Source organism: Arvicanthis niloticus, chromosome 24 (assembly GCF_011762505.2).
Source record: "Arvicanthis niloticus isolate mArvNil1 chromosome 24, mArvNil1.pat.X, whole genome shotgun sequence".
In the NCBI taxonomy this organism is placed as follows: Eukaryota; Metazoa; Chordata; class Mammalia; order Rodentia; family Muridae; genus Arvicanthis; species Arvicanthis niloticus.
The window spans coordinates 7202063-7226941 of record NC_133432.1 but is presented as its reverse complement, the minus strand read 5'-3'; the positions used below and the strand labels follow the sequence as shown (position 1 = coordinate 7226941).

General features: G+C 47.6%; 1 protein-coding gene across 1 annotated transcript in view; it reads left to right on the top strand.

Moving 5' to 3' along the window:
• Srrm4 (serine/arginine repetitive matrix 4) overlaps positions 1 to 24879 on the top strand; it is a 153254-nt gene that overhangs the window by 101066 nt on the left and 27309 nt on the right. The window contains exons 2-8 of the mRNA XM_076922570.1: positions 6841 to 6987; positions 13628 to 13714; positions 15660 to 15731; positions 18295 to 18321; positions 19667 to 19717; positions 23033 to 23125; positions 23579 to 23735. Coding sequence (XP_076778685.1) covers positions 6841 to 6987; positions 13628 to 13714; positions 15660 to 15731; positions 18295 to 18321; positions 19667 to 19717; positions 23033 to 23125; positions 23579 to 23735 — 634 coding nt within the window. The remainder of the gene's footprint in view (positions 1 to 6840; positions 6988 to 13627; positions 13715 to 15659; positions 15732 to 18294; positions 18322 to 19666; positions 19718 to 23032; positions 23126 to 23578; positions 23736 to 24879) is intronic.

Sequence of the window (24879 nt, the reverse complement as noted above, 5' to 3'; positions counted from 1 at the left end):
TATTCTTGTGCTGCACCATCAAGTTGATGTTTGGTGAACATCTGTGGGGCAACAAACGGAAGGCAGAGGGAACATCGTCTTAGGAAACTTTCCTTACTTTTCATTCAGTCTTTACTAAAATGTGCATGACTGTGCCTGCATCCAAAGGAACCCTCTCGCCACCACAGAATCCCCAGTCTTCTCTCGGGCTTTGTTGCTTTCTTCCAGCCACGATAAGAAAGCTCGAAGGGTCAAGGCTCCTGCAGATTACCTCCAAGCGGGCTTAATTAACTAGATTAACCTTGAAAAAGACCTGGAGTTCCAAGACTCCAGGCCAGAGTCCCAGGAGCCGAGGCACAAATTAGCCACATTCATCTTATTGGTGGACTGGGTCAGGTCCCAGGATGAATTCTGGGACTTCCAGGAGCCTTGGGAGTCTGAAGTTCTGTTCTTTCTTGGGAGAATGGAAGACAGAAGATTCCAGGCCTGTGCTAGTACAGGAACAGGGTTATTCACAGCCTGGAGGCAGAACTAGCATGGGGGGGTGGGGGTTCTGTGGGGGAGGCTGGGCACTGCCTCAGAAGCAGGTCCCTTTTCCTTGCCAGGTCTGGGTCCTCAGCAGTGGGACCGGGAGGGAAGTTCACCATTCTGCACACTGTACAGGGTTTTCAGCATCCACTGAGAAGCCAGGTTAGAAACGCTGTACTCACAGGCACGGCTATGGGGGGAATGAGGGGAGTCGGAGTCAGGAGTATCTCAGAGCCAACAGCCAAGGGCTGCTTCTCCTTGCGAGGCATAAGATGCATGCCAAGCTCTGTGATGCTCCTGTCCTGCAGACACTAGAATTATCCAGCAAGTTCTATGCTTCTGCTCAGCACTCTCTTGTAGTTTTAAAATATGTCTCAGAGTCTCAGAGTATTCCTCTCTCTCTTGTTCTCTCTCTCCCTCCCTTCTCTCTCTCTCTCTCTCTCTCTCTCTCTCTCTCTCTCTCTCCCCACTCCTTCCCTCCCTTCCTCTGGCATGCTGGCTGAGTATTCATTTCCATCTGCATCCCTCAGTTTTTCCACACTCAGTGGAACTAGCTGCACCTGCTGGTGTGTTTCTTTAGAACTACAACGTGCTGAAGGGTAAGAAAGAACTGTCCATCTCAGTGTCTGGTATTCAGTAGGTGCTTAATAGATGCAAACGGCTGTTAGGACCAAGGAATTGCAGGAAGAGTACTGACCAAGAGGACAAAAGGCCACAGCATCAGGCTTGGCTCTGACGTGGATGATGACATAGACTCGGGCAACTCTCCGAGTGTCTTGAGACCCTGTTTTTTTTTTTCCCCACTCTCCACAGAGGTGGCTTGGCTCATGGTCAAGCCTTGTTTATCTGTCTCTAAAATCCTGTTAACTCTGCCCAGGGCTAGGGTCATGAGGATTAGCCTCTGGCTCCAGGCCAAATGAACAGCATTCTGATTTTGTTGTTGGGAGCGGCCGGCCGGAAACTGCTCCATCTGTGTATGCTTTGATGGAGAATCGAACAAGCAGCTAGAGACCCAGGCATCTTAGAGAGTTTTTTTAGAAAAGTTCAGCCCTGACTCTTATCAGAGGCTAGGAATCAACTGTTAGTTACCATGACTACAGGCAGCAGCAGTGCCAGGGCCTCTGATTAGCAGGAATACAGAGGAGAAGCCTGAAGGAACTGAACACTACCCTTCTCCTCCTCGGTGAAGTGGAGTGTACAGGCCCTTGACTCTCTGTCTCGGCTGTCCCCTGAAGATCTTGCTTTCTTTTAAGTATTTTTTTTTTTAAAGAAAGAAAAGGAAAGACATTACAACATTGAGTAACTCTGTGGTAAAGACAAAGCAGCTTCGGGCATGCTTCAGCAGAAATGGAACGGAATTTTTTTTTTTCTTAAGGCCGTGAAAAGATGCAAGACTAGAAACAGAAAAAAACATGGTGGGAGCTGCAGCTGAAGTCTGGTTCCCTTGAAGGGCTGTGGCGCTTTGCAGACAAGTCCCGTCAAGTCCCCTCACCTTGATTTGTAACCTCTGTCCATCCCTCCATCCCTTCAGCAGCAAACAGATGCAGCATCAGACATTCTGATGACGTGATGGTCAGAGGACCAGTCTCTAACTCAAGAACACATGTGCTCACCCAGATTGTCAGTTAAAGGACGTATAAAATTATCAGTGAGGAAAGCAGCAAGCCCAGTGGTTCCTACCATGGGTGAAGAGGGGAGTGAAGAGGGGACAAGACGCAGAAGTCAGGAACAGCTCTCTGCAAAGGTGACCCTTGAGAGAGGATGAGGAGGTGGCCAGGCAAGCTGCTGCAAGAGCTGCATGCCAGGTGCACAGAACAGCAAGTGCCAAGGGCCTGGGGCATGAAAAGCTTTTGACCTATTTGAGAAACAGCAAGAAGACCATATGGCTCGAACAATGGAAAGATGGGGAGAGAAGCAGGAGATGGGACTGAGGCCAGATCCTGCGGCATCTTTGGATTGTGTGCGTGGTCTGACAAATAAATGGCTGTCTTATCTGGGATGTTTCTTTAGTGTGTAGATTCCTGGGTCGACCCCTTTGAGACTGTCATTCAATACATCTACAGTGGGTCCTAGGGTCTTTTTTTGGAAACCCCACTGGGAACCTTTGATATTGTGCCAAGCTTGGGAAACGTGGGACGACTCTAAGCTCACTCTCTCTTCCACACTCTCTCTTCCAGTTTTAAGAAAGCTGAACAGAGCTAGGAGACGGCTCTCAGGTGCTCTGTGCTTGCCATTCGAACAACCGAGTTCAATCTCTTGTGCCCATCAAGGGAGCTGGGTGTGGTGGCACACGTGAAATCAAAGGTCTGGAAGGGTGGAGACAGCAAGATACCTAAAACTCACTGAAAAGCAACCCTAGACCTCAGCGAGCCTTAAGCCTTATAGACAGACTCTGTCTCAGAATGGTATCTGAGGCTGATGTAGGCAAGAGACAGAGACCAGGAGGCAGTGAGAAGCTGAGGCACAAAATGCTAGGATGCCTGGAATTGAATGTTCTGTCGTGAAGGAGCCTGTGCCTCCCCTCAGCACTTTCTGTAGTATTTATTATATTTCTGTTTGTTTTACCACAGATTTCCCAGTGGGGTACCCCAGTCCAGAAAGCCAGAGCTAGCACTATTGGAGAAAAAGATCAAGTTAGGCTAGCACATCTCCCAGTGCATAGCTACAGAAATTTCACTGCAAAGGCCTCCTCTCTGATCTTACCTCTTGCCATTCCTGCAGGTGCCGAGCTCTTTCAACTTAACTCCTTCTGCCTGGCACACACAACTCCCTTTCTGCAGATACCTGTACAGAAGGGATGCATTATAATGGGGAAAAACCAAAACAAAACAAAACCCACTCCTAATCCTTGCTTGGGCGGGGCGGGGTGGGGAGGGGCGGGGCGGAGCAATAAACAGTTGTGTTTTAGTTTCAGTGAGTTGAGGATGTGGCTGTAAGGTTCTGGCTCAGCACATCTCAGGAGGTCATCATCGGATGCCACAAGGATTGTGTCCTCTGCCAAAAGTTTGCTCTGTTCCAGAGGGCTCACGTCCACATGCTTGCTTGCATGGATGGATGTCAGTGCTGGCTTCTGGCAGCAGGCTTCTCTGTGGGTCCGAGTGTTCTTACAACACGGCAGATGATGGTCCCTAACAGTCGCTCAAGGAGAGCAAGGCAAACGATGCCTAGTGACATAATCTGAGAGTCATACTCGATCACGTGTCCCGCTTACTCATGGCAAGCAAGTTGTTGGCTCCATCTGCCATTTCCAGCAAAGGAAATATGCCTGACAATAGTGTCAGTCAATCTGTGTATACAATATAGGCCGCCTAGTTCTGACCGTTAACCCTGCAAGTTCCCGGTCCCTCTGTGGCTTGTCAAAGGAGTCTTTTCTGACTCTGTAAAGTAATAGCTACCATACCACCTTCCCTGTCATCTAGGCTACTCCGTCCTCATCCTAACTGGTCATGTTCAATAAGTCACGTTTTCCATACTGTCTTAGTTAGGGTTTTACTTCTGTGAACAGACACCATGACTAAGGTAACTCTTATACAGGACAACATTTAGTTGGGGCTGGCTTACAGGTTCAGAGGTTCAGTCCATTATCATCAAGGCAGGAACATGAAAGCATCCAGGCAGGCATGGTGCAGGAGGAACTGAGAGTTCTACATCTTCATCTGAAAGCTGCTAGGAGAAGACTGGCTTCCAGGCAGTTAAGATGAGGGTCTTAAAGCTCACGCCCACAGGGACACACCCTCCAACAAGGCCACACCCACTCCAACAGGGCCACACCTACTCCAACAAGGCCACACCTTCTAATAGTGCCACTCCCTGGGCTGAGCATATATAAATCATCACACATACTTACATGACAATGACAATGATTGCCTCTGCCATCTGGATATTAACCTCATGGTCATAGTAGCATCCCTGACTGGGTCACCGCATCCCCACACTGAGAACCTTGACTGGATCACTGCATCCCCACACTGAGAACTGGCACCAAGGCTGGAGTTAATGAACGCAGGTTGGCCTAGACCAGGCAGGAGGCAGTCTTGATTAGAATCTCCATTCCTCCTTAGCTGGCAGCGACTTGCCACTCTGCTTCTGAAGATACACTAATAAATGCCTGGCAGAGATGGATGTGTTATTCTTCTCTTGCTTCTCCATGGACTGGGCTTGGCTCACTCCCTGGAAACCCTAAGGATCAGGGAACTTATCAGATCCATTCTTTCCCCAGTCATAAAACCAGTGTTGATGCAGGAGCTGCAGCAGCTGCAGGAACCTGGTGCAGAATCGCTGATGACTTCGACTGATGCTTGACCGGGAGTCAGGAAGCAGGATGAACTCAGATACACTCAGGACCCTCAAGCTCCTGGATCCTCTTAGTTTGCATCCAGGACCTTGAGTAACAGGATCCTCAAAGACATGAGTGACTAGGCAACTTTTTGTCCCTTCCTAGGACTCAAATCAGGCATATTAGGGACTCCTGGGTATTGTTTGGCAGGAGGAAGAAACATTAAGCCATCATAGGAACTGCTTTTCCAAATAGGTGGCCCCACCCCTGCGAGAGATGGCAGACTGGCTGATTTACAAGAAACCAAAGGCAATATAGAATGATAGTTTCTAGATCTTTTGGTTGGCATAGGTTATCATTTTCCTCATGCTACATCAATGGTCCCAGGGCCGATGGAGTTCTCTGTCTCAGTGCCGAGGGACCTGGAACTCAGGAGTCCAGTGGCCACCTGTACTGCAGATGTCGAGTGAAGAGATAGCATCCACATTCACACATCCAGACTTCCCTGCATATCCAATATGAATAATATCAAAGACCACAGTGGATTCCTGGAGCCCAGGATAGTAGCAAGCACTGCACATACTATGATATGTTTTCTTTTTCCTTTATAGATGAGCCTATGAATGGGTTTTATTTATAAATTAGGTATAGTGTGAGGTTAATAATAATAATTAAGGAAATGGGGAAATAACATACTACAAATGTGATCTCTTTTCTCTCTTAAAATACCGTACAGTGTTTCTACCATCTCATAAAATGAACACCTATGTTTTCCTGTTGACGTAGTCAAACGCCTGGTATCATTCCTTCTCCTGTACCTGAGGGCTTAGTGAGTACAAAGGGGTGACTTGGGCACAGTGCTTGTTATGGTTTGTATATGCTCAGCTCAGGGAGTAGCACTATTAGAAGGTGTGGCCCTGTTGGAGTGGGTGTGGCCTTGTTGGAGTGGGTGTAGCCCTGTTGGAGTGGGTGTGGCCTTGCTGGAGTGGGTGTGGCCTTGTTGGAGTGGGTGTGGCCTTGTGGGAATAGGTGTGTCACTGTAGGCATGGGCTTTAAGACCCTCATCCTAGCTGCCTGGAAGCCAGTGTTCTCCTAGTGGCCTTCAGATGGAGATGTAGAACTCTCAGCTCCTCCTGCACCATGCCTGCCTGGATGCTGCCATGTTCCTGCCTTGATAGTAATGGACTGAACCTCTGAACCTGTAAGCCAGTCCCAGTTAAATGTTGTCCTTATAAGAGTTGCCTTGGTCATGGTGTCTGTTCACAGCAGCAAACCCAAACTAAGACAGTGCTGTAGTACCAACTCAGTTAATCTGCTAAATATACCTACTGTGTGACTAACAATTAGGTAGCATACACAGCATGGATGGGCTGGATTAAAGGACGTGCCATGCCCCAAGCAGGAGGCAGTAGGACCTCACAAGGTTTCATTGTACTACTAAGAGAACTATATGTTTATTCTTGTAATCTGCTTAAGGAATTTTTTCATTTAATACTTTTGGAGCTTGAATGGGTACTGGTTAATTAAAAAAAAAAAAACACCCTACAGATAAGAGGAGGCAGATAATACAGAGACATAGAGTTTTAGCAAAGAGGGGGGAGGAATAAGGGGTTAAACTATTCCTTCTGTGCTTCATTGAGAAAGTGAATTCTGGTTTCCAAGACTTCCATATTTGAGGTAGGACAACGTGTGTGCAGTAGTAACAAACTCTGAGACCTGAGTCACTTAATGCAGTTCACCTCTTTCTTATAAAATTGTTATCATTCTGATGTCTCCCTCCCTCCAAGTGGCTTGGCTTCAACGTTCAGAGTTTGTAGCTTTCAAGTCATCAAGGCAGAAAGAGAACTGCAGAGATGACACAGGGACCCTGGCTGCCTTGAACTGGAAATGTACCCCCCACCCCCTGCCACCACTCCACTCAGAGGAGAAAAAAAAAATGTCAGGGATAATCTAATGATCTCAGTCAAGCAAAGGGCTAGAGAATCATAGGTCTGAATATCTAACGAGATAATTCCAAATGCCCTAACAGGTTTACCTCCTTATTTCTTCCCCTGCAGGACAGAGCCCCAGAGCAGTCTCTTGCTCCCAGATCAGGATGGACCTTCAGAAAAGCTGGGCCAACGTCTGGCCACTGAGGCCCTTGGTACCAACAGCTGGGGAAGAGAGACGGCCTGCAGGGAGCTGGGTCCTGCCAGAGCACACAGGTGAGATGCTGCGCCTCCCTCAAACCAATGGCGTGAAGTCAGAGCTGAGTGTGTGGCAGTGAAATCAGAGCTGAGTGTGTGGCAGTGAAGTCAGAGCTGAGTGTGTGGCAGTGAAGTCAGAGCTGAGTGTGTGGCAGTCAAGTGTGCCCTCTCTGACCCCTCCTCTTTCCCAAGTTTCTCTTTGGGAGTGTCAGCATGTGCTAGCATGTTCTGTAGTGGGCCAGAGAGCCACAGTTTTAGGTTTGCAGACCCAATGGCTGTTGTCACAACTCTAGATCCTGGCACTGAATGGATGTACTGGAGTTCTAGTGACAGTGTATTTATAAAAAAAGGGGGCAAGCTAGGCGTGTGACAAATCTGATGGAAAGAAAATGAGGAAGAAGGTTATTCTTAGCTCTTGGCTTCAGAATTTTTGCTCTGTGGTAACTCGGGTTTTGTTGTTTTTGTGATGGTGTGTGTTGAGGCGGGAAGGAAAGAGAAAAGGAGGGCAAAGGGGAGGGGGAGATCGAGGGGAGGGGGAGGAGAGGAAGGGATGGAAGGGAGGGGAAAGAGGAGACTTAGGGGGAAGGGGAAATAGGGAGATGGAAGGGAGGAGACAAAAGAGATGAAGGAGAGGAGGAGAAGGGGAGGGGAGGGGGAGAGGAGGAGAAGGGGAGAAGGAGATGGAGGGGGAGAGAATATCTTCACTCCTTCCCTAGTTGGACCTCTTCCTTTTTCTACCTTTGTTCCTTTGAAAGCCTGCCAAATATCAGATCATCACAGTAATGGCAGGTCTTCCCTCCTTATTGGCTGATCTATATGTCACTCATCTCAGGAACACACACACACACACACACACACACACACACACAAGTATACTTTACCTGTCTCCTGGGCATCAGTCAATCCAGTCAGTTTGATATTCTAGCTTTACCCACACCTGGGTCATTGGTCAGACGAGACCCTGACATTTAATGATATGGTTTCCTCCCGACACAGAGGTTCTAGGAGCCTCGGACTCTGAAATCATAATTTCAGTTTTGTGTACTGAGTTTCAGACTATTTTACTCATTCCTTAAGTCAGCTGTGCAGCCACTGTCTCTTTGGTCCCTGATAAATGACAGGTACTGTGATAGACGCTTATAAGTGGCATTTTACTGAGGCTCCTAACCGGGACACAGTGATCAACATATGACAGCCAGTAATTAAACCTGGTTATCTTGAATTCTAGCTGGAGCCAGCAAGATAGCCCTGGAGATAAGGATGTTTGCTGCCAAGCCTGACCACCTGGAGTAGATTCCCCAGGTCCTATGTGGTAAAAGGAAAGAACCAACTCCCCCAAGTCGTCTTCCATGTGCACCACGACACATGTGTGTGTGTGCCCATACACAGACATAATAAATAATAAACACTAACTAAACAAATAAACTCCAGTCTTTTTTACCTTAACTAAACCAAGCCTGGAGTTGATAATGAAGGGCCAGCACTCTCTACCCCCTGGTTTGTCGTTTTTTAACTTACACACCTAGAGCCTGGTCCATGATTGTCTCATACAAATAATGGTCATAACACCATTGTATGTGTGTGGGCGTTCATGTGCTTGTGTGTGTGTGCACAAGTGTGTGTTCATGCATGTGTGTGTATGAGTGTGTGCATGTGCAACTATGAAAGTATGTGGGTGTGCATGCACACATGCATGCATGCTTGTGTGTGAGCATGTATACATGAGTGTGTGTGTGTGGGAGTGTGAGAGTGTGCACACATGCATGCGTGCATGTGTGTATGTGCACATGTGCATGTGGAGGCAGGTGTAATGCATTCATGTATGTGTTTGTGTGTATGTGTGTGCATGCATGTGCATGTATCTGTGCATGCATGCACAACTATATGTTCATACATGTGTGTGTATATGAGTGTGTGTGTTTGTGTGTATGTGATTGCATGTGCCTATCCATGCATGCATGACTGTGTGTTCATGCATGTGTGCATATGAGTGTGTGCATGTAGGAGTGTGAGAGTGCAAGCATGTGTCCAGGGGTGTGTGTGTAAGTACACGTTGGGGTAGTGAATGTGTGTGTGGAAACCAGAGGCCAGTCTCAGGTGTTAATCCTGGGACACTGCTTGTTTTCCACAACAGGATCTCCCACAGGCACCCAGTGCTCACTAGTTAGGTTAGGCTGATTGCCCAGCAAGCCTCTGATATCCATTCATTGCATCCAGTGTCTTGACTGCAAGCACACACCAGGAAGCTTGATTTTCTTTTTTAAAATGTGAATGGTGAATTTTTGAGCTCTAGTCTGCACCTTAGTTAAACAGCTATGAATGGGAATATAGACATCTTCTGAAAGCTGAGGCAAGGATTGGAACAGGTCAGGTCCTGTGGTGGTTTGCTTTGCAGGTAACCGAGTACCTGATAGAAACAGAGTGTGTGAAATTGGAACACAGGTTTACTTTGGCTCCTGGTTTCAGGGATATTTCTAATGACCAGGGTGGGTAAGGGTTAAAGGAATTGCACCTGCAGTGATGGTTATGGTGTGAGCTGATGGCCAGGACAGAGTGCAGAAAGAGTGTGACCAAAACCAGGACAGGTATCACCTTCAAAGGCCCACCTCCAGTGACCTACTGACCTACTTTTCTCATGCAAGCTCCAACTCTTAAAGCTCACATGGCGTCTCCACACCAGGGAAGCAGGGTTCAGACATTTCAGATGCAAACCATAACAGTGGGTGCAGGACACGGGAGGTTCCCAAAATAGATGACACCATGTTATCAACTGAGCCGTACAGTGAGTCTGCGCCTCCTGTCCTCTGTCTGGGACTGATTCTCGGAGGAGTTAAAAGCCACACTAATGATGGTAATTAATAACCATCATATTGGTGATAAGAGAAGTCATACTTAATGATGGAGACACGTTCGGAAGAGTCTGTCCTCAGAAGATCTTGTCGTCCGAACACCTGAGAGGGGACTTACACAAACTCAGAAGACATAGCACAGTCTGCACCTCAGCTCTAGGTGTAGTTCACAGCTCCGAGGGCGGTGTGAAATAAAGCAGGGTCAAATGGGGCGCAAGAACCCAATGATGACATCCAGTTGTGAAAGCAGACACCAAGGTAGAAAGGCTTTTGCTTAAAACAAATACTCTTCTGTACTCTGATAATAAAAATACAGTGACTACATACCCCGCCCCTTTGTTGGCATGACCAAGCATTAGAATCAGCGGATAAATGTTTGCACTGTGTCTTACCTGACTGAAAACACTGGCTCGCACTGACTTGCCCCCTCCAGTACCACCACACACACATGAGTGACGCCGTCAATAGGAGTTTTTCAGCTCTACTATCGTCTAACGGGACAACCATCTCATCAATCAGGGCACATGGCAACAAACTTATGACCCAGGTACCTGGTATAATCCCCGCCTCTGAGCTGAGGACAACCCAAGCTTTTAAAAAATCTCTGAGCTAGAGAAGGGGAAAAAAACGTACATCCAGGTCTGTGCGTTTCTAGAACAATCACTTCTTATGTCATTCTTCTTACCTTTGACCTCTGCAGATTCAACCACAATGCCAGGAGCTATGATCATCACCTCCTCAGCCACTGCACATTTTAAAACTATACACATAACTGAGGGGTTTTTAAAAAAGAATTATTTATTTGTTTTATGCATATGAGTACACTGTAGCTGTCTTCAGACACACCAGAAGAGGACATCAGATCCCATCACAGATGGTTGTGAGCCACCATGTGGTTGCTGGGAATTGAACTCAGGACCTCTGGAAGAGTAATCGGTGTTCTTAACCGCTGAGCCATCTCTCCAGCCCCATAACTGAGTTCTTATCTTCATCCATGTGTGTTGAACCTCTGCCTCCTTCACAGTGGCGTGCTCTTGTCCCCGGCCCCTTCACAGTCTGGATTCGACCACTACACACTTGCTCACTTGAACTGACTGTCTACTCCTGCAGCAGCTGCAGCACTGACCACTGTGCTTGACCATCATACCTGGGACTCACGCGTGTACAAGCATTGTGTACCCAGCCCTTCCCTGCACATAACGCTAACCACCTTGTGCTTCACTCCTAGTCCGTGATGCGTTTCATAGAACGAGGGTATGGGGAAGAGGTGGAGAAATGTAGATTCTCGTGTGTGAAGGCTTTGGGACAGGATGGAGTGACTGGTTAATTATAATCATCTCACAACTCTCGGGTCTTCTCAAGAGTGTCCTATTATTTAAATGACATTTAAATTGACTAATTTAAATATTAAATTATTTACATATTATTTAAATGATATTTAAATAATAGGACACTAGTTCTCAGATCCCTTGCCTCTTAGACTTTAGGATTCTAGATGTCAGAGCTCTTAGCCTTTAACAATGGAATCTCCCCTCGTTTTTGACACACTTTTAGACTTCCCACGCCACCCCCAAATTCCCAGCAGCTGCTGCATTGGGATGTGCTCTCAGGGGACAAGACAGCCCAGCACGTGGCCAGGATCCCTTCACCCACCCCTTGGTCATCTGACCAATGCTCAGGTTCCTGCTGTAAGTCAGGTGCTCTTTGGAAGTGGCCCACCACCGTGCCTGTAAAAGCAGCCAGTTCATTCACTGGGTAGTCTATTGTGCTTCATGCTTTATAGATGTAGGTGTGATTCAGTAGCCAGGGATTCGATTCTTAGAATGTTTATTTTTAACTTGGAAGCGGCTCGTGTGTGTGTGTGTGTGTGTGTGTGTGTGTGTGTGTGTGTGTATGTGTGTGTGTGTGTGTGTGTGTGTCTGCGCGCGCGCGCACGCGTGCACATTGATTGGTGGGCCAGAGACCTTAACATACATTCTAATCCCTTACCTTCCCTTCTACCAACCCTGATTATCCAGATTCTTCAAATGGAATTAAATATGACAGAGTTTTATGCTGTTCAATGAGCTGGGCCATTGCCATCTGACTGTCTGTACAAAAGGCTCTAGAAGGTAGCTGGGGTTTTTTTGTTCTGTTTTGTTTTCTTTTGGTTTGGTTTTTGGTTTTTTTTTTGGTTTTGGTTTTTGGTTTTTGTTTTGATTTTTGTTTTTTTGAGGCTGCTCTCAGAGCAAGAAGCATGCAGATTTAAATCCCATCTTAAACGATTCCTCCCTGTGTGGCCACCGGTGAGTAAGCCCGAGTCTCTGGACCCTATTAGTCTAACCTGTGAAATAAAATGACAAGAATCATACTGGTCTCACCGAGAAAGGGCGTTGTCAACAAAGTGTCTTGCCTTGTAAGTCTAAAGACCAGAGTTCAATCCCAGGGGCTGGGTTTAAGGTGCAGTAGCCCACACTGTGATGCCAGGGGGTGGGGTGGGGTCTCTCTGACTGTTTATTAGTCAGCCAGCCTCACCTACTTGGTGAGCTCCAGGCCACTGAAAGATCCTGTCTCAAAAGCATGGTGGTGACGGCTTGGCAGAGCGTCTTTCTCTGTGTTCATCCTCACCCCAGATAAATGCCTGTCCTCAACTGCTGATTCTGTCTGCTGCAGATTAGAAATTTCTCCACAGTCACCTGTTGTGCTTGAGGTTCGACCTGCCTTTTAGCTATTTAATTGGCAGAGAAAACGAACCAGATAAAGGAACACTGGGCTGTGTTACTAGGATTTTGGAGGCAGAGGCACGCCGAGCTCTGTGTAGTCAAGACCAGCCTGGTTTAGACAGCAAGTTTCAGGACAGCCAGGTCTACAAAATGAGACCCTGTCTCAGAAAGAAAAGAGAAAAAAAAAAAGAAGAAGAAAGGGAAAAAAGTTAATGAAAACAAACAAAAAAAAAAATGATGGAAATGTCTAAGGTACCAAACCCAAAGTTGCTCCCTGGCCTTCAAACTCACTGCCTTCTAAACACTTTATATCAAGATATAGAAACATACCAATGCTGGATTCGTTGCTACTATAATAAGGATAAGAATAATACTAGCTGTTCCAGTAAAGGTGAACTAAACTCCCATATTTCCGTTCTCAGGCAGTTTCAATCCACAACCATCTCTCTTTGCTATAGGATAGTGTTTTGTTTTGTTTTGTTTTGTTTTAAATAAATCCCGGGAGCCTGCCCCAATTATAAAAGGAGATAAGTTGACTTCATTTAACTGCAGCCTGTGCGTTTGAATTTAGTTGAATGGGAAATAATTATTCCTGAAGAGCGGGGGGGGGGGGGTGTTTGAGGTTCTGTGAAGCAATGTGAGATATGTATCTTGTTACATTAGACCTGAGCAAATACACTTTTAATAATCGGCGTCTACTCAACACATCGTCCGCCTCCTGAAATTTACAGCAGGAAGTATAGACGAGGCAGACTGGGAAGGGAGTGGGCTGGACTGCCAACTCATTATTTTTAAAGTGATTTATTTACCGAGGTGAGTCATTTGCAAATTCAATAATAAATCTATTAAGGGGCAGTTAACCTCTATAAACCTTATTTTAAATAATCAATTGGTGTTTGGGTAACTACAGTGTCTGTCTCATTAGGCGTGCATTAAGTCTTTGAGACTTTTAATCTGAGGTGTGACCGAATCAACCATGAGGTGACAATTAGATGTTCACCATAGGTCCTTGACTCTCCAAGGAGCTGGGTCCTTTCCCTTTCTCTGGCTATGACAGACCCGGAGCCAGTGGACCCTCTCATCGGCTTGGCTTTTCGTTTCCCACAGTGCCTCTCAAGACCGAGACCCGACACCACCACCTTCCTCCAGGGGGAAAAAGAAAAAGAAGAAATCGACCAGGAAAAAGAGGAGGAGGTAAGGGTCCTGAGAGAGATGAGACCTAAAAGACTCAGACAGGAGAAGAGACAGGAGAGGAGTAATAAGTCCAACTGTGACGCCACCTTGGGTTCAAATCCCTTCTTTGCCTTAGCTGCCTGTGTGACCTTAGACTTCACCTTTCTATGGCTTCTTTCCCTCGTCCTCTTCTTAAAATGATAGTAATTATTGCCAACCTCTTGGGATTTGTGAGAATTAGAAGAGAAACGTCTCTGGCTATGGCGAGCTCACGTCTGTAATAGTAGCAGTCGGGAGTCTGAGGCAGGAGGATTGCTGTGAGTTTGAAGCCAGCCCGAGTTACATGGTGCATTCTAGGTCAGCCCGAGCTACAAAGAGAGACCCTGCGTCACAAAAGAGGAAAAGGCGGATGTAAATATGGAGGCAACTGACACAGTGTTTAGAAATCGTGTATGACCAGTTCATATGAAGCAGTTACAGAATCCGCCTTGGACTTGATTCCTAGGATCTTCTCCACCCAGGGTTAGCATTCCATATGACTACCAACTCGCGGCTCTTTTAGGCTTCGTGAATGTCTTGCTAGACACAATTCTTTTAATGTGTTTTTATTCTTAAAAATATTTCCGGGTTCCCTTGTCGACTTCCAGTAAAACCTTGTGTAGAATTCCGGCTGCAGGGGAGCAGTGATCACACCAAATCTCCTGGGCGGTGTTTATAGACGCCTGCAGGGGGCAGCAGAGAGCAATGCTGGACCGCTCAGGCCTGGGGCCCGGGTTTGCAGGGGTTTCTCCTTCACCTGCTTAAGGATGGGCCCAGTTAGGGATCAGGGGGAGTATAGTAACACCGGGTGTCCCAGCTATTGTAAGGTAGGGGACGGACTCTGGGTGAATCGAGTTTCCTGATTTTAGAAGTGTGTAGAACGTAGAGCTCCCTAATTCCCCCAGATACACTTCCCTAGGTGTTGAGTTGCTCAACCAATTCTCTTCGCTGATATTTTTTGTTAAGCCCGCCCAGTTTTACTGTTTATTATTATTATTATTGTTATTATTATTATTATTATTATTATTATTATTATTATTAAATTTAGCTCTTTGAGGTTTGTGTTTTATGCAAAAATACAAACTTCTGGAATCTTCTATGGGAAAGGTGGGTGCTGTGGAAATTTGGGGCTGCACTCTCACACACAGAACCCCAACCCCCCTCTGAGTGGCTGCTGCTTGTTCTCCTCGGTCCTCACCTCTCCTGACAGTCTGCCAGGCAGCCTGCTTCCTACATCTACTGTCTTAGAGAGGCTCAAACCAGCCCTGAGCTTCAGCCCTCTTGCTAGCCTGCTGGAGACAAGCCAGAGACCTGAGCCTGTAGGTCAGGCTGAGTCAGGACCCTGGCCCCAGGCCTATGAAGTCAGGGACACAGGCTTACCAAGGAGATAGCAGAGAACAGACTGCGGAATACGGAAGAGGCAGAGTTTTTGAGGAAAGCCACAGATGAGATCAAGGAAGTATTTTAGATTTATCTAAGAGGATAGCCATGGGCTGCTGCTGTTATAATGAACAAACCTCGGGAACAAAGAGAACTCTCTTCAAGTCTCAGACCATCCCGGTCTGGGCTGTGTGTCTTTGGGCAGGTCATTTTACCTCTCTGAGCCTCCCCTCCCTCCTCTCTCCCTCTTGCTCTCTCTCTCTTGCTCTCTCTCTCTCTCTCCCTCTTGCTCTCTCTCTCCCTCTTGCTCTCTCTCTCTCTCTTGCTCTCTCTCTCTGTCTGTGTCTGTCTGTCTGTCTGTCTGTCTGTCTGGTCTGAAAAGGGAGAATAGCAATTGTATCTACTTAAGTGTAGAGCACATAATATCCAACACAAATGCAAGCTACTCTGAGTATGGGGGTTGGCCCTGTATATGGTCCCCCCAAAAGCTGAGATATTATGTCCACATGGAGAAGGAACCCATGGCAGCCTGTCTCCCTTTCCACAGGTCCCCGTCCTACAGCCCATCACCAGTCAAGAAGAAGAAGAAGAAAAGCTCCAAGAAACATAAGCGACACAGGTACTGTCTGTCCTTCCTCCGTGCAGACAGGGATGTCCCAGTGGTGGCAGGGGTCAGGGGTCCAAAGGTCACCGGAAGGACCTCAGGTCATCTCTGCAGCATGCTCACTTTATCTGTGTTTTATCTCTGTCTTCAGTGTGAGTTGTGAGGAACCGAGAGCCATTAAAGCTAACTAGGACCAGAAAGCAGAGCTGGTCAGAAGAACTCAGGAGAGTTTGGGGACCAGCCAGGCCTAGAAGAGAACCCAGGAAGTTCTTCCTGTTTCCTGGTCCTTGGGGGTGGGTGGTGCATTCTGTCCCATTTCTGCCACATCACAGGCCAAGCCAAAAGCAGACAATAATGTCTTGGTCATTATTTCAAAGTCCAGTTGTGTCCTAGATGTAAGGTCATGTTGAAGAACAGGACATCCAGGGATTCCCATCTTGGGTAGGGAAGCAGGGAAAATCATGGGATTTGAAGTCAATCCTGGCGTTTACTAAACACACACACACACACACACACACACACACACTTAAACACACTCGAGTGTGTGTGCTCATACATACAGAGACAGGCAGCTATACACATGTGCATGCACACACATACTTAAACACACTTGAGTGCACACATGTGCACGCATGTGCACAAACACATATACACATACACACACACACACATGGAGTCAAATGCACATATCTGTTTACAAAGGAGAAAAGGACTGGGACCCAGTAAAACCAATGAGCCCAGCCAACATGTTATAATTGAGAAATTTTGCAATACAAAACTTCCATGTTACCTTTCTTCTGCAAGGAAAGTCATGTTCATGGAGCATCTTCCCAGGGGCTGCCACCAGCAGCTCAGAGGAACCTTGTGTCCTAAGGTCACCCTGCTCTACTCTCCACATGGCCTGAGCCTTTGCAGTTGGCTGTGGATTTTAGGGAAAGAACGGCTTTTGGTTTATTCTAGTTTACCCGCATCTTCCGATGCCCCTATAAGGTTTAATTGTGTGCAGTTATCAGAAGTGTTTTTGGTTTTCCTCATCTTCAAAATGGCACCAAATAAGAGTTTTCTCAGTCCAGGGGTTTGGCCACATCTCACCCGGTGTTGCTAGAATGTTCTCAAGCTTGGTTGTGTCTTACTGGCTACATCCACCACCTGTCCACAGTCTCTACTTAAGCTGAGATCCTGGGTGATTGGTGACATGTGGTTAGCTTAGAGTCATAAGTCATTCCCACCACAGAGCCTGATGCTAAGGCAAGGACATGCCCTCGAGTATAGACAGACGCTTGCTTGTCACCTGCCTGTGCTGAGCAGCTGGTGCCAGTGTCGGGGACTTTCCCACACCTGGATCCTGAAAGCCAGGTGTTTTCTCACTCAAGGCCTGTAATCCAGCCACTTATGAAGCCGAGGCAAGAAGGTCACAAGTTCAAGGCCAGCCTGGTCAATTTAGGGGAGAAATGAGAGTGAATACTCTGGCCCACCCTAAAGCCCCCTACTGGGCCCCCTCCATCCCCAGCCCATATTCTCCGAGTCCATGTTCATGGACACGGTTTGGTTAATGACAGTTGATGATTTTGGAGATAGTAGTGAGCTTAGGAGACACGTTGAGCCTTTCCTTCCCTTAATATCAGAGTTCGAGACCTTTTATAAACACTTCACTTTGACCTCTATTTACACTCAAGATTCTGAGCCCCAGAAACAAAACAGTGAGCAAAATCCAGCTGCCGTTCTCAAATTGTTCCCCGGCCACTGGGTCAATGGTGACTATTGGGTAAAGAGGTCTGCAGCCCACTAAGGCTGAGCCACTGGACTCAGAGCCTGCTGAGAACTGCTGTAGGGAGGGCAGCAGAAGGGCAGCCTAGGAGAGGGAGAAACACAGGTGATCTGACATGAGTTTTGAATCTCTCTGCCCTCCATAGTGTGCCATAGGATGGACAGAATGAGATTGTACGAGCTGAGCATGTAGTACAGAGCCTGATGCACAGCAGGAGTTTTGTATGTGGAAGAACAGGGGGAGGAGCAGGAGGAGGAGGGGGATGGGAAGGAGCAGGAGGAGGAGAGGAAGGGGGAGGAACAGGAGAAGGAAGAGGGGAAGGAGCAGGGGGAAGATGAAGAGGGGGAGGGGGAAGAGGTTGGAGAGAGGGAGGGAGAGGGGAGGAGCAGGAAGAGGGAGAGGGGGAGGAGCAAGAGGAGAAAGACTAGAATGCAGAAGAGGGGAAATCTACAATTAAGGAGAGGGATGGGAGGACTGGGGAGCACTGCACACTTTCCCATGCCCTCCTGGTCCAACTTCATCCTGGAGAAGCTTGCTGGCAATTTTTTATGATCATTGACTGGAAGCTCAGTATGTAAGGCAGCATTTCCCAGGGGGGCTTCATGTTCTTCAAACTCTGATGGGGAGGAGGTTTGGGGAGGACTCCTGAGTCCCGCAGATCCCATCGCACTAAGGCATCATCCCAGAAGAAATACTCATTCACCTGTGTTTATTCTCTCTTCCCGCCACTCCTCCCGCTAACTCCTCCCTCCGTCCCTCCCTCCCTCCCTTCCTTTTGTCTTTCCTCCCCCTCTCTTTTCTTTGAATCAGGTCTTTCTCCAAAAAAAGGAGACACAGGTAAGACTCTTGCTGCTTCTGGTTGCGTGCTCAGCCTTCTGCTCCTGTGAGCTCTGGGTAGCTACCTGGGTGGGCTCTCAGCTTCCAGCACCACGCGCCCATCAGAGCCCATGTTAATTTTCCAGAACATTTATAGTTAGCTCTGAACTTCCACGGGATTCTGTATTGCTTTTAGACCAAGCTCCACCCAGACATTGGAAGTCAAGGCCCTTAGGAAACACAAACCCCATTATCCGTTGTAACTTCCTTATACTGTGAGCAGTGGGCATGCGTATGGCTCCCATTTGACAGATGGAGAAACTGAGACTAAGACAAAAGAGGCCAGGACCATGGCCAAAATTCAAAGCCAAATCTGTCAGAGAGGGGGGATGTATACAGGCAACGGTGGTTTCTTCTGCAACAATAGCAACATTCAGAGGAGTTTGGAGATGGCAAAGCCCCCGTCATTAATTCATTAGTTAATTGTGTTCATTAATGAATGGTCATTAACAATGTCCCTGCTTGCCAGTGAGTACTATCCAGTCAGCCACCCAGCCTAAGCTATGGCTTCTTCCTTCCATAGTTGAGGCAAATGACTGAGTAGCTTGTGTAAGGTCACATGAGTAGCAGAGGCAGGACTCAAGTTTGGTGAGGTACCACTAGATGAGATTAATGTGCACACCCCTTCCAGAACCCCAGTAAGGCAGGCAGCAGTGGGGTCCAGTGAACGTGTGAAGCCACTCTGGCTTGAGCTAGCTGGCTCACTTTCTCAGTCTTCTGCTGGTCTACACTGGGAGCCTGGCTTGTCTCATTCTGTCCACACACTGGGGCTCTGGTACTTGAATGTTCATGGGCAGAGTGTTACATAATCTACCAAACCCTATCTGCCTTTGTCTATCTCCGTGGCATTCTATTCCCTCATAACCTGATTGACCAGCAATCGCAGGAGATCATGGTCTGGGTCACACCTCAGCTCAGTTATGTGATCCTGCCAAAGTGTCTCAGCCCATCAGACGTTTAAATTCGACATCTCTAAAATGGGTTCTTACAAGCCGTGCCTCCACCTATTGGCAGTGGGAACAATAGAGGAAGATCGTTCACACGGAGTGTTTAGCACGGGGCCTGATGTGTGCTAAGGCCTCAGTGTGGCAGGTGTCACTGCTGTGACCTTCATGGCCACCGCTGTGATTCGCTTACCAGAGTGAACTTGGCGTCCTCTGGTGCCCTGTTCTCAGCACAGGAATGTGAGCCAGGAAGGGCCTAACTCACTTTGTAAAGATGCTGGCATTTGAACAACCTGCCTGTGTTTAATCTTGAGCTGCACTCAGTGCTTTATCTTCCAATTAACTGGCTGTTTCTCATTTAGTTCCTGTAGCCCTAAAAGCAAAAGACGGGAAGAGAAGAGGCACAAAAAACAGTGAGTACCCAGGCACCCCTGGAGCACACTGAAGTTTGAGGATGCGGAGGCCTGGCCTCTCCTCAGCTGGACTGTTAGCCACATAACAAATAGGGACAGGTAGGGAAGGGACAGTGGCTGAGAGGGAGGAAGGAAGAAACAGAGAAAGGGAGGGAGAGGGCTTTATGCTCACTTTGAAAGTCAGGGTTGGGGTATGCATGGATAGACTGTGGACATGTACATGTGTGCTTTGTGTGCTTGGGATGTGTTTTATGTCTGAAGTGCTCATCATATGTGTAACACGTATGTATACCGTGTATATATCTGTATGTAGCTTGTATAAATGTAGTGCGCACATCATTTCTGAATGTCTATACATTTTTACCCCATGCAAACTTCTGTGCACATGGTATGCACAGTGCATGTAACACGATGCATGTGTGCCCGGGATCTAGCTGTGTGCACATGAATGCATTTGTGTGCTTGTGTGTAGGAGGATGATAGCAAACAGCATTCACATGGGTACACGGTGGATCCATGTGTATGAATTCTGTTCACTCTGCATGCACACTGTATGTCTGTGCATTCTGTGTAGGCTGTGTGTGTGTGTGTGAGAGAGAGAGAGAGAGAGAGTCTTTACCTATGCACATGTCTGTGTAGTGTGTGCATGGACTGTGGGGTATGATCGTGGGTTGTGATCGTGTGTGTGAGCATCTACACCTATACTCTGACTGCTGGGGTTCACCTACTCTGGCATATAGTACAACTCTCCCTGTGAGTCCCGAGTCTCAGGCCCAGCTGTTTCACCATTTATAGCTGGTAGTAGAAATTCAAATCAGCTCAGTTCTGCCTGTGGAGTTCAGCTCCTCATCAAATTAAAAGTAAATTTGGTTACACCCTGTAAATGTTAGTGCAATGTGTTTTCCAATCAACTAATATTTTATCTCCCGCCAAGAAGCATCTAAAGAGAGGATCAAAGAGGGCAGAATGAAAGGAGACAGCTTCTGAGGAGGGAGAAAAAGAGGCAGGGCTCAGGGGGAGGGCAATCAGCATGGCTGCCTCAAAGGCTCCCTTCCTTCAAGGTCATCACAGAGGAGGACATTTCAGTCAGTACCACAAAGACATGGACCGTGCTCCAGAAGGAAAGAGGAGAGACTCCAGTAAGCTCAGGGAAGAACCTCCCCATTGGCCAATTCATTTAAATGAAGTCATCAAGAGAAACATTAAACACATGACTCCCCCTGCCCCCATACCCTGAAACAGATTCTATTATCATCCCACTGTGAGGATGAAGAAACAGAGTCACTGGAGCCGGTGACCTAAGTGTGTTGCAAACCCTGGAGGTTGGCTCTGGGGTTCTCACTCTCCGCATATACCACATGGTCTCGGGTATCAGTAGCCTAGGGCCAGTCAACCTCAAGAGCGTTGGGAGGAATAATGGTGGCGTTGAGGTTGTCACTCTCCAGTGTGAAAGGCTAGAGGAGCTCCAGCCATGGCCGGTAGTTCACCATCAAAACACAAAGCACACAAGGTGGGCTGGAGAGCAAGAATCCCAGGGGCTTCCGGGAAGCAATGGATTCTTACCAAGCTGACCGAGAGTTGGCTTCCTTCCTTCCCTCTTGCCTTAGCGAGGTCCTGGCACGTGGCAGTGGGCCCAGGGGATGGCACGGGAGAGCAGTGGCATAAGAAAGCTTGGGACACAGTAACGACTCCATGGGAGAAATGAGGATTGATGGTGAGGGTAGCTTCCTACAGAAGGGGATACTAGAAACATAGTTTCAACTTGCTGGAATCAATTTCCTTATGTACCGAGAGACTAGAGGGTCCCTTTCATCCTTTGAAACAAAGCAAAATCTATGGAGGGAAATGCTTAGAATGTAACGCCTGGGCCTGAAGGATATGTTAGATGTGGGTGGCCTGACATCATTGCCATCTTCCTCCAGAAGGTTTCTTGAGCCAGAAAACTAGCTGAGTCACACATTCATTGTTGCTTGAGTCCGACAGGTCAGTACAGAGCATGTTGGATGGCTAAGCCAGATGGAAAGTCAGGCAGGGCCAGCTTCTGCAGGAGTTTGGGGTTCAAGACCAGAGTCTGGACAGAGTGGACATAAAGACAGTGAGGAGGTTTTAAGCAGGGAAATGATGTGGCCTGCTACTTGTATCCAAAGAATCCAACTCCTTTGCTAAGATAAACAAGCAGATTCCTAAGCCACCAACATTCCACACACCTTTCATTTTGTGTTGTCTTAATTGTTTCATGATGAGGGTCTTTCTATGGAGCCCAGGCAAACCTTGACCTATATAGTTCAAGGCAGCCTCTAACTTATGGTGATCCCCCTGCCTCAGTTTTTCAAGTACTAGGATTCAGGTGTGAACTACCACATCTGATTTCCTTGTTCGTCCTCAGGCAGATTGAGCCCTCCTTGGGAGTGATTGAAGTAAGGCAGGGTGAGCCTGCTGTTAATGGTGGGGTGGTGACTACTACGGATGCTGACGGTGGTCACCATTGTTGACGGGCTCCTGACTCCATGCTAAGGGCATGAAGTTCATGTGCTGGGTCAAAGGTCCCAAGCTGCCAGCTGAAAAGCCCAGGAGGCTCTGCAAAAGTGTTTCGTGTGCATGGAAGGTTATCTTTTTGTTTTAAAGGAATGTCTCTGTAAGATAGGGATATTTTACATTAAAGGGTCTACACTTGTTTCTCAGTGGGTTTGAAACATCCGAAGGTCTGGTGGGCAGAAGTCTGGAAGCTCAACAGACTCTTTCTCTTCAGCCCAGGCCACAGATTAGGATTTTTCTAGAACCTGGCTAGCCTTTGGAACTGAGTGAAATGCAGATCTAGACCCTGAGAAGAGACAGGGGAGACTTGGGGGTGACTTCCTGCCTGAGGTGCCATTTGTACCAGGACAGTCTGTAGCATGAGGACAAGTCTCATGCTAGTCATCCATGTCTCCACAAAGGCCCCTTTCTCCTTCCCTGTGCTAAGCACAGTTGGGCAGAGACAACCCCCCCCCCACCTCCTATGATGCCAGCAGGAGGCTGGAACTGAGAAGCTGGGAGCTGTGTCCCTTAGACTTCTCTTAGGTAGAAATCCACTTAGACTTGAGATCCACTTAGACTTCTCTTGAGTAGGAATTCTGTAAGAAGCAGGACCCCTCCCCGACCCAAACTAGAAAAGGTGTCACTGTGACTTGTCATAGAGCATTGGGGTGAGTGGCAAGTTGTATGGGGAATCACAAAGTGACAGAGGCACTATGTATCACAAGATCAAAATCAATGTCTTGCTTCTCTCTCTCTCTCTCTCTCTCTCTCTCTCTCTCTCTCTCTCCTCACCACAAGATCTCGAAGCCGGAAGTCCCACCGACATAGACATCACCGTGACCCCTCAAGGTCTCAGAGCTCAGAGCTGCGCTCCCCCAGCTGCGAGAGCAGGTAACCCCTTTGTCCCTGCCCCTCATCCTCCAGCCCGGAGAATGCTTGACGCAGTTTCTGTCCCACACTGAGTAGCTCCTAACCTTAACCCCTAAGCCTGTCTTAGTTATGGTTTTACTGCTGTGAACAGACACCACAACCAAGGCAAGTCTTATAAAGGACAACATTTAATTGGGGCTGGCTTACAGGTTCAGAGGTTCAGTCCATTATCATCAAGGCAGGAACATGACAGCACACAGGCAGGCATGGTGCAGGAGGAGCTGAGAGTTCTACATCTTGATCCAAAGGCAAACAGGAGACATTCTTACATACACAGACATACCCAGGGACAAAATCATACAAACATACGGAAACATACTCTCTGACTCTCTCAGACAACATGCTGGCTGCCCAACCATCTTTCCATTATGCTCACTTCAAAATGCCTTCAGGTATCTCTTTCTGGATCCCCAGGCACCGAGGTCGGTCTCCTGAGGAAGGGCGGAAATCCCGCCGAACACACTCCCGCCGCTGCTCCAAGAACCACTGCAAGGTCAGCCCAGAGGCCCGGTCCAGCCACCTGCCCAGCCAGCCCCTCCAGAGGCTCGGCTTCCTGTCAGCCAGGGGTGTAGTAAGTATTGCATACAGCCCCTCTGCCAGCCTTGACATGACCCTTGTGGGAGGTGAGGTCCAAGTTCAGGGCAGTGTGTGATACCTTTTAATTCAGTTTTGGGTAAAATTTCCCACTGGCTCCAGATCTTCTTATTGGCTCACCAAATGGTCATTCGACAGCTTTTGACAGCACTTGGCTTGGGGACTCAGGAGACAGAGGAAGAAAAACTAAAATACCTAGATTCGTATTTCAGGGTGGGTGTTGAAACACAGATACCGGCCTCTGGGTGACATGTGTGAGATGCATATAGGTTTCTTAGGGTTGGGCAGGAGAAAGGGGCCTTTGACATTGGAAAGACACTATGGCTTTTATTTACAGTCTATGTTTCTCATGCCAGCTGGCTGGCAGCATCGGTTGACAGCTGGAATCTGGTTCCTCCTGGTAATGTGAGCTTGCAGCACTTGACCTGTGTCTTCTTATGTGTTCACACACAGAATCTCAGGTGTTGAGAGCTAAGATGCTATCACTCATCCCTCTCACAGTTGGGGCAGAAATGGCAAAATTCAGACAGGTTAGGAACTGGGGCAAAGTCACAGAGTGAGACAATGCTGAATCCAACTTAGTGAGCCGGCAATGAATAAAAGCATAAAACCCTCCTCCCTTCAGGTCAACAAGAAGTAATTTGTATGACCAAAAACACTTTGGTGAGCAATAGATCTGAGTTTAAGACCCAGCTTCGCCCTAGCTATGTGGCTTTGGGTGAGCTGTATCACTTCAGTTTTCTCACTGGGTAAACTGATTCATTTTGAGGTGGTTGACTCTCTTCAGTAAGAGAAAGTATGTGAGAAGGCCCTTTGTGGACTCTAACAGGTCACAGGGACAAACAGGATGATTGTCAGCCTTGACATAGCACAAGACTGTAGTGGGCAGCCCTGAAGGCGTCTGTCTTCCAGATCTATGAGAACTTGGAGGTGCTCCCCTTAAAAAGGAGGAGTTCAGGGGTGCTTGTGGGAAGATCAGTGTTAGGAGTTGGTAATAAGCAACAGTGTGGCCTGGTGGACACAATAGGTATTTGCAGTGCATTCTGGGAAACTCTTCTTTACATCAAGGTACCTTGTATTACTGGGTCTAATTTTACTCAGTCTTCTGTATGGCTGGCAGT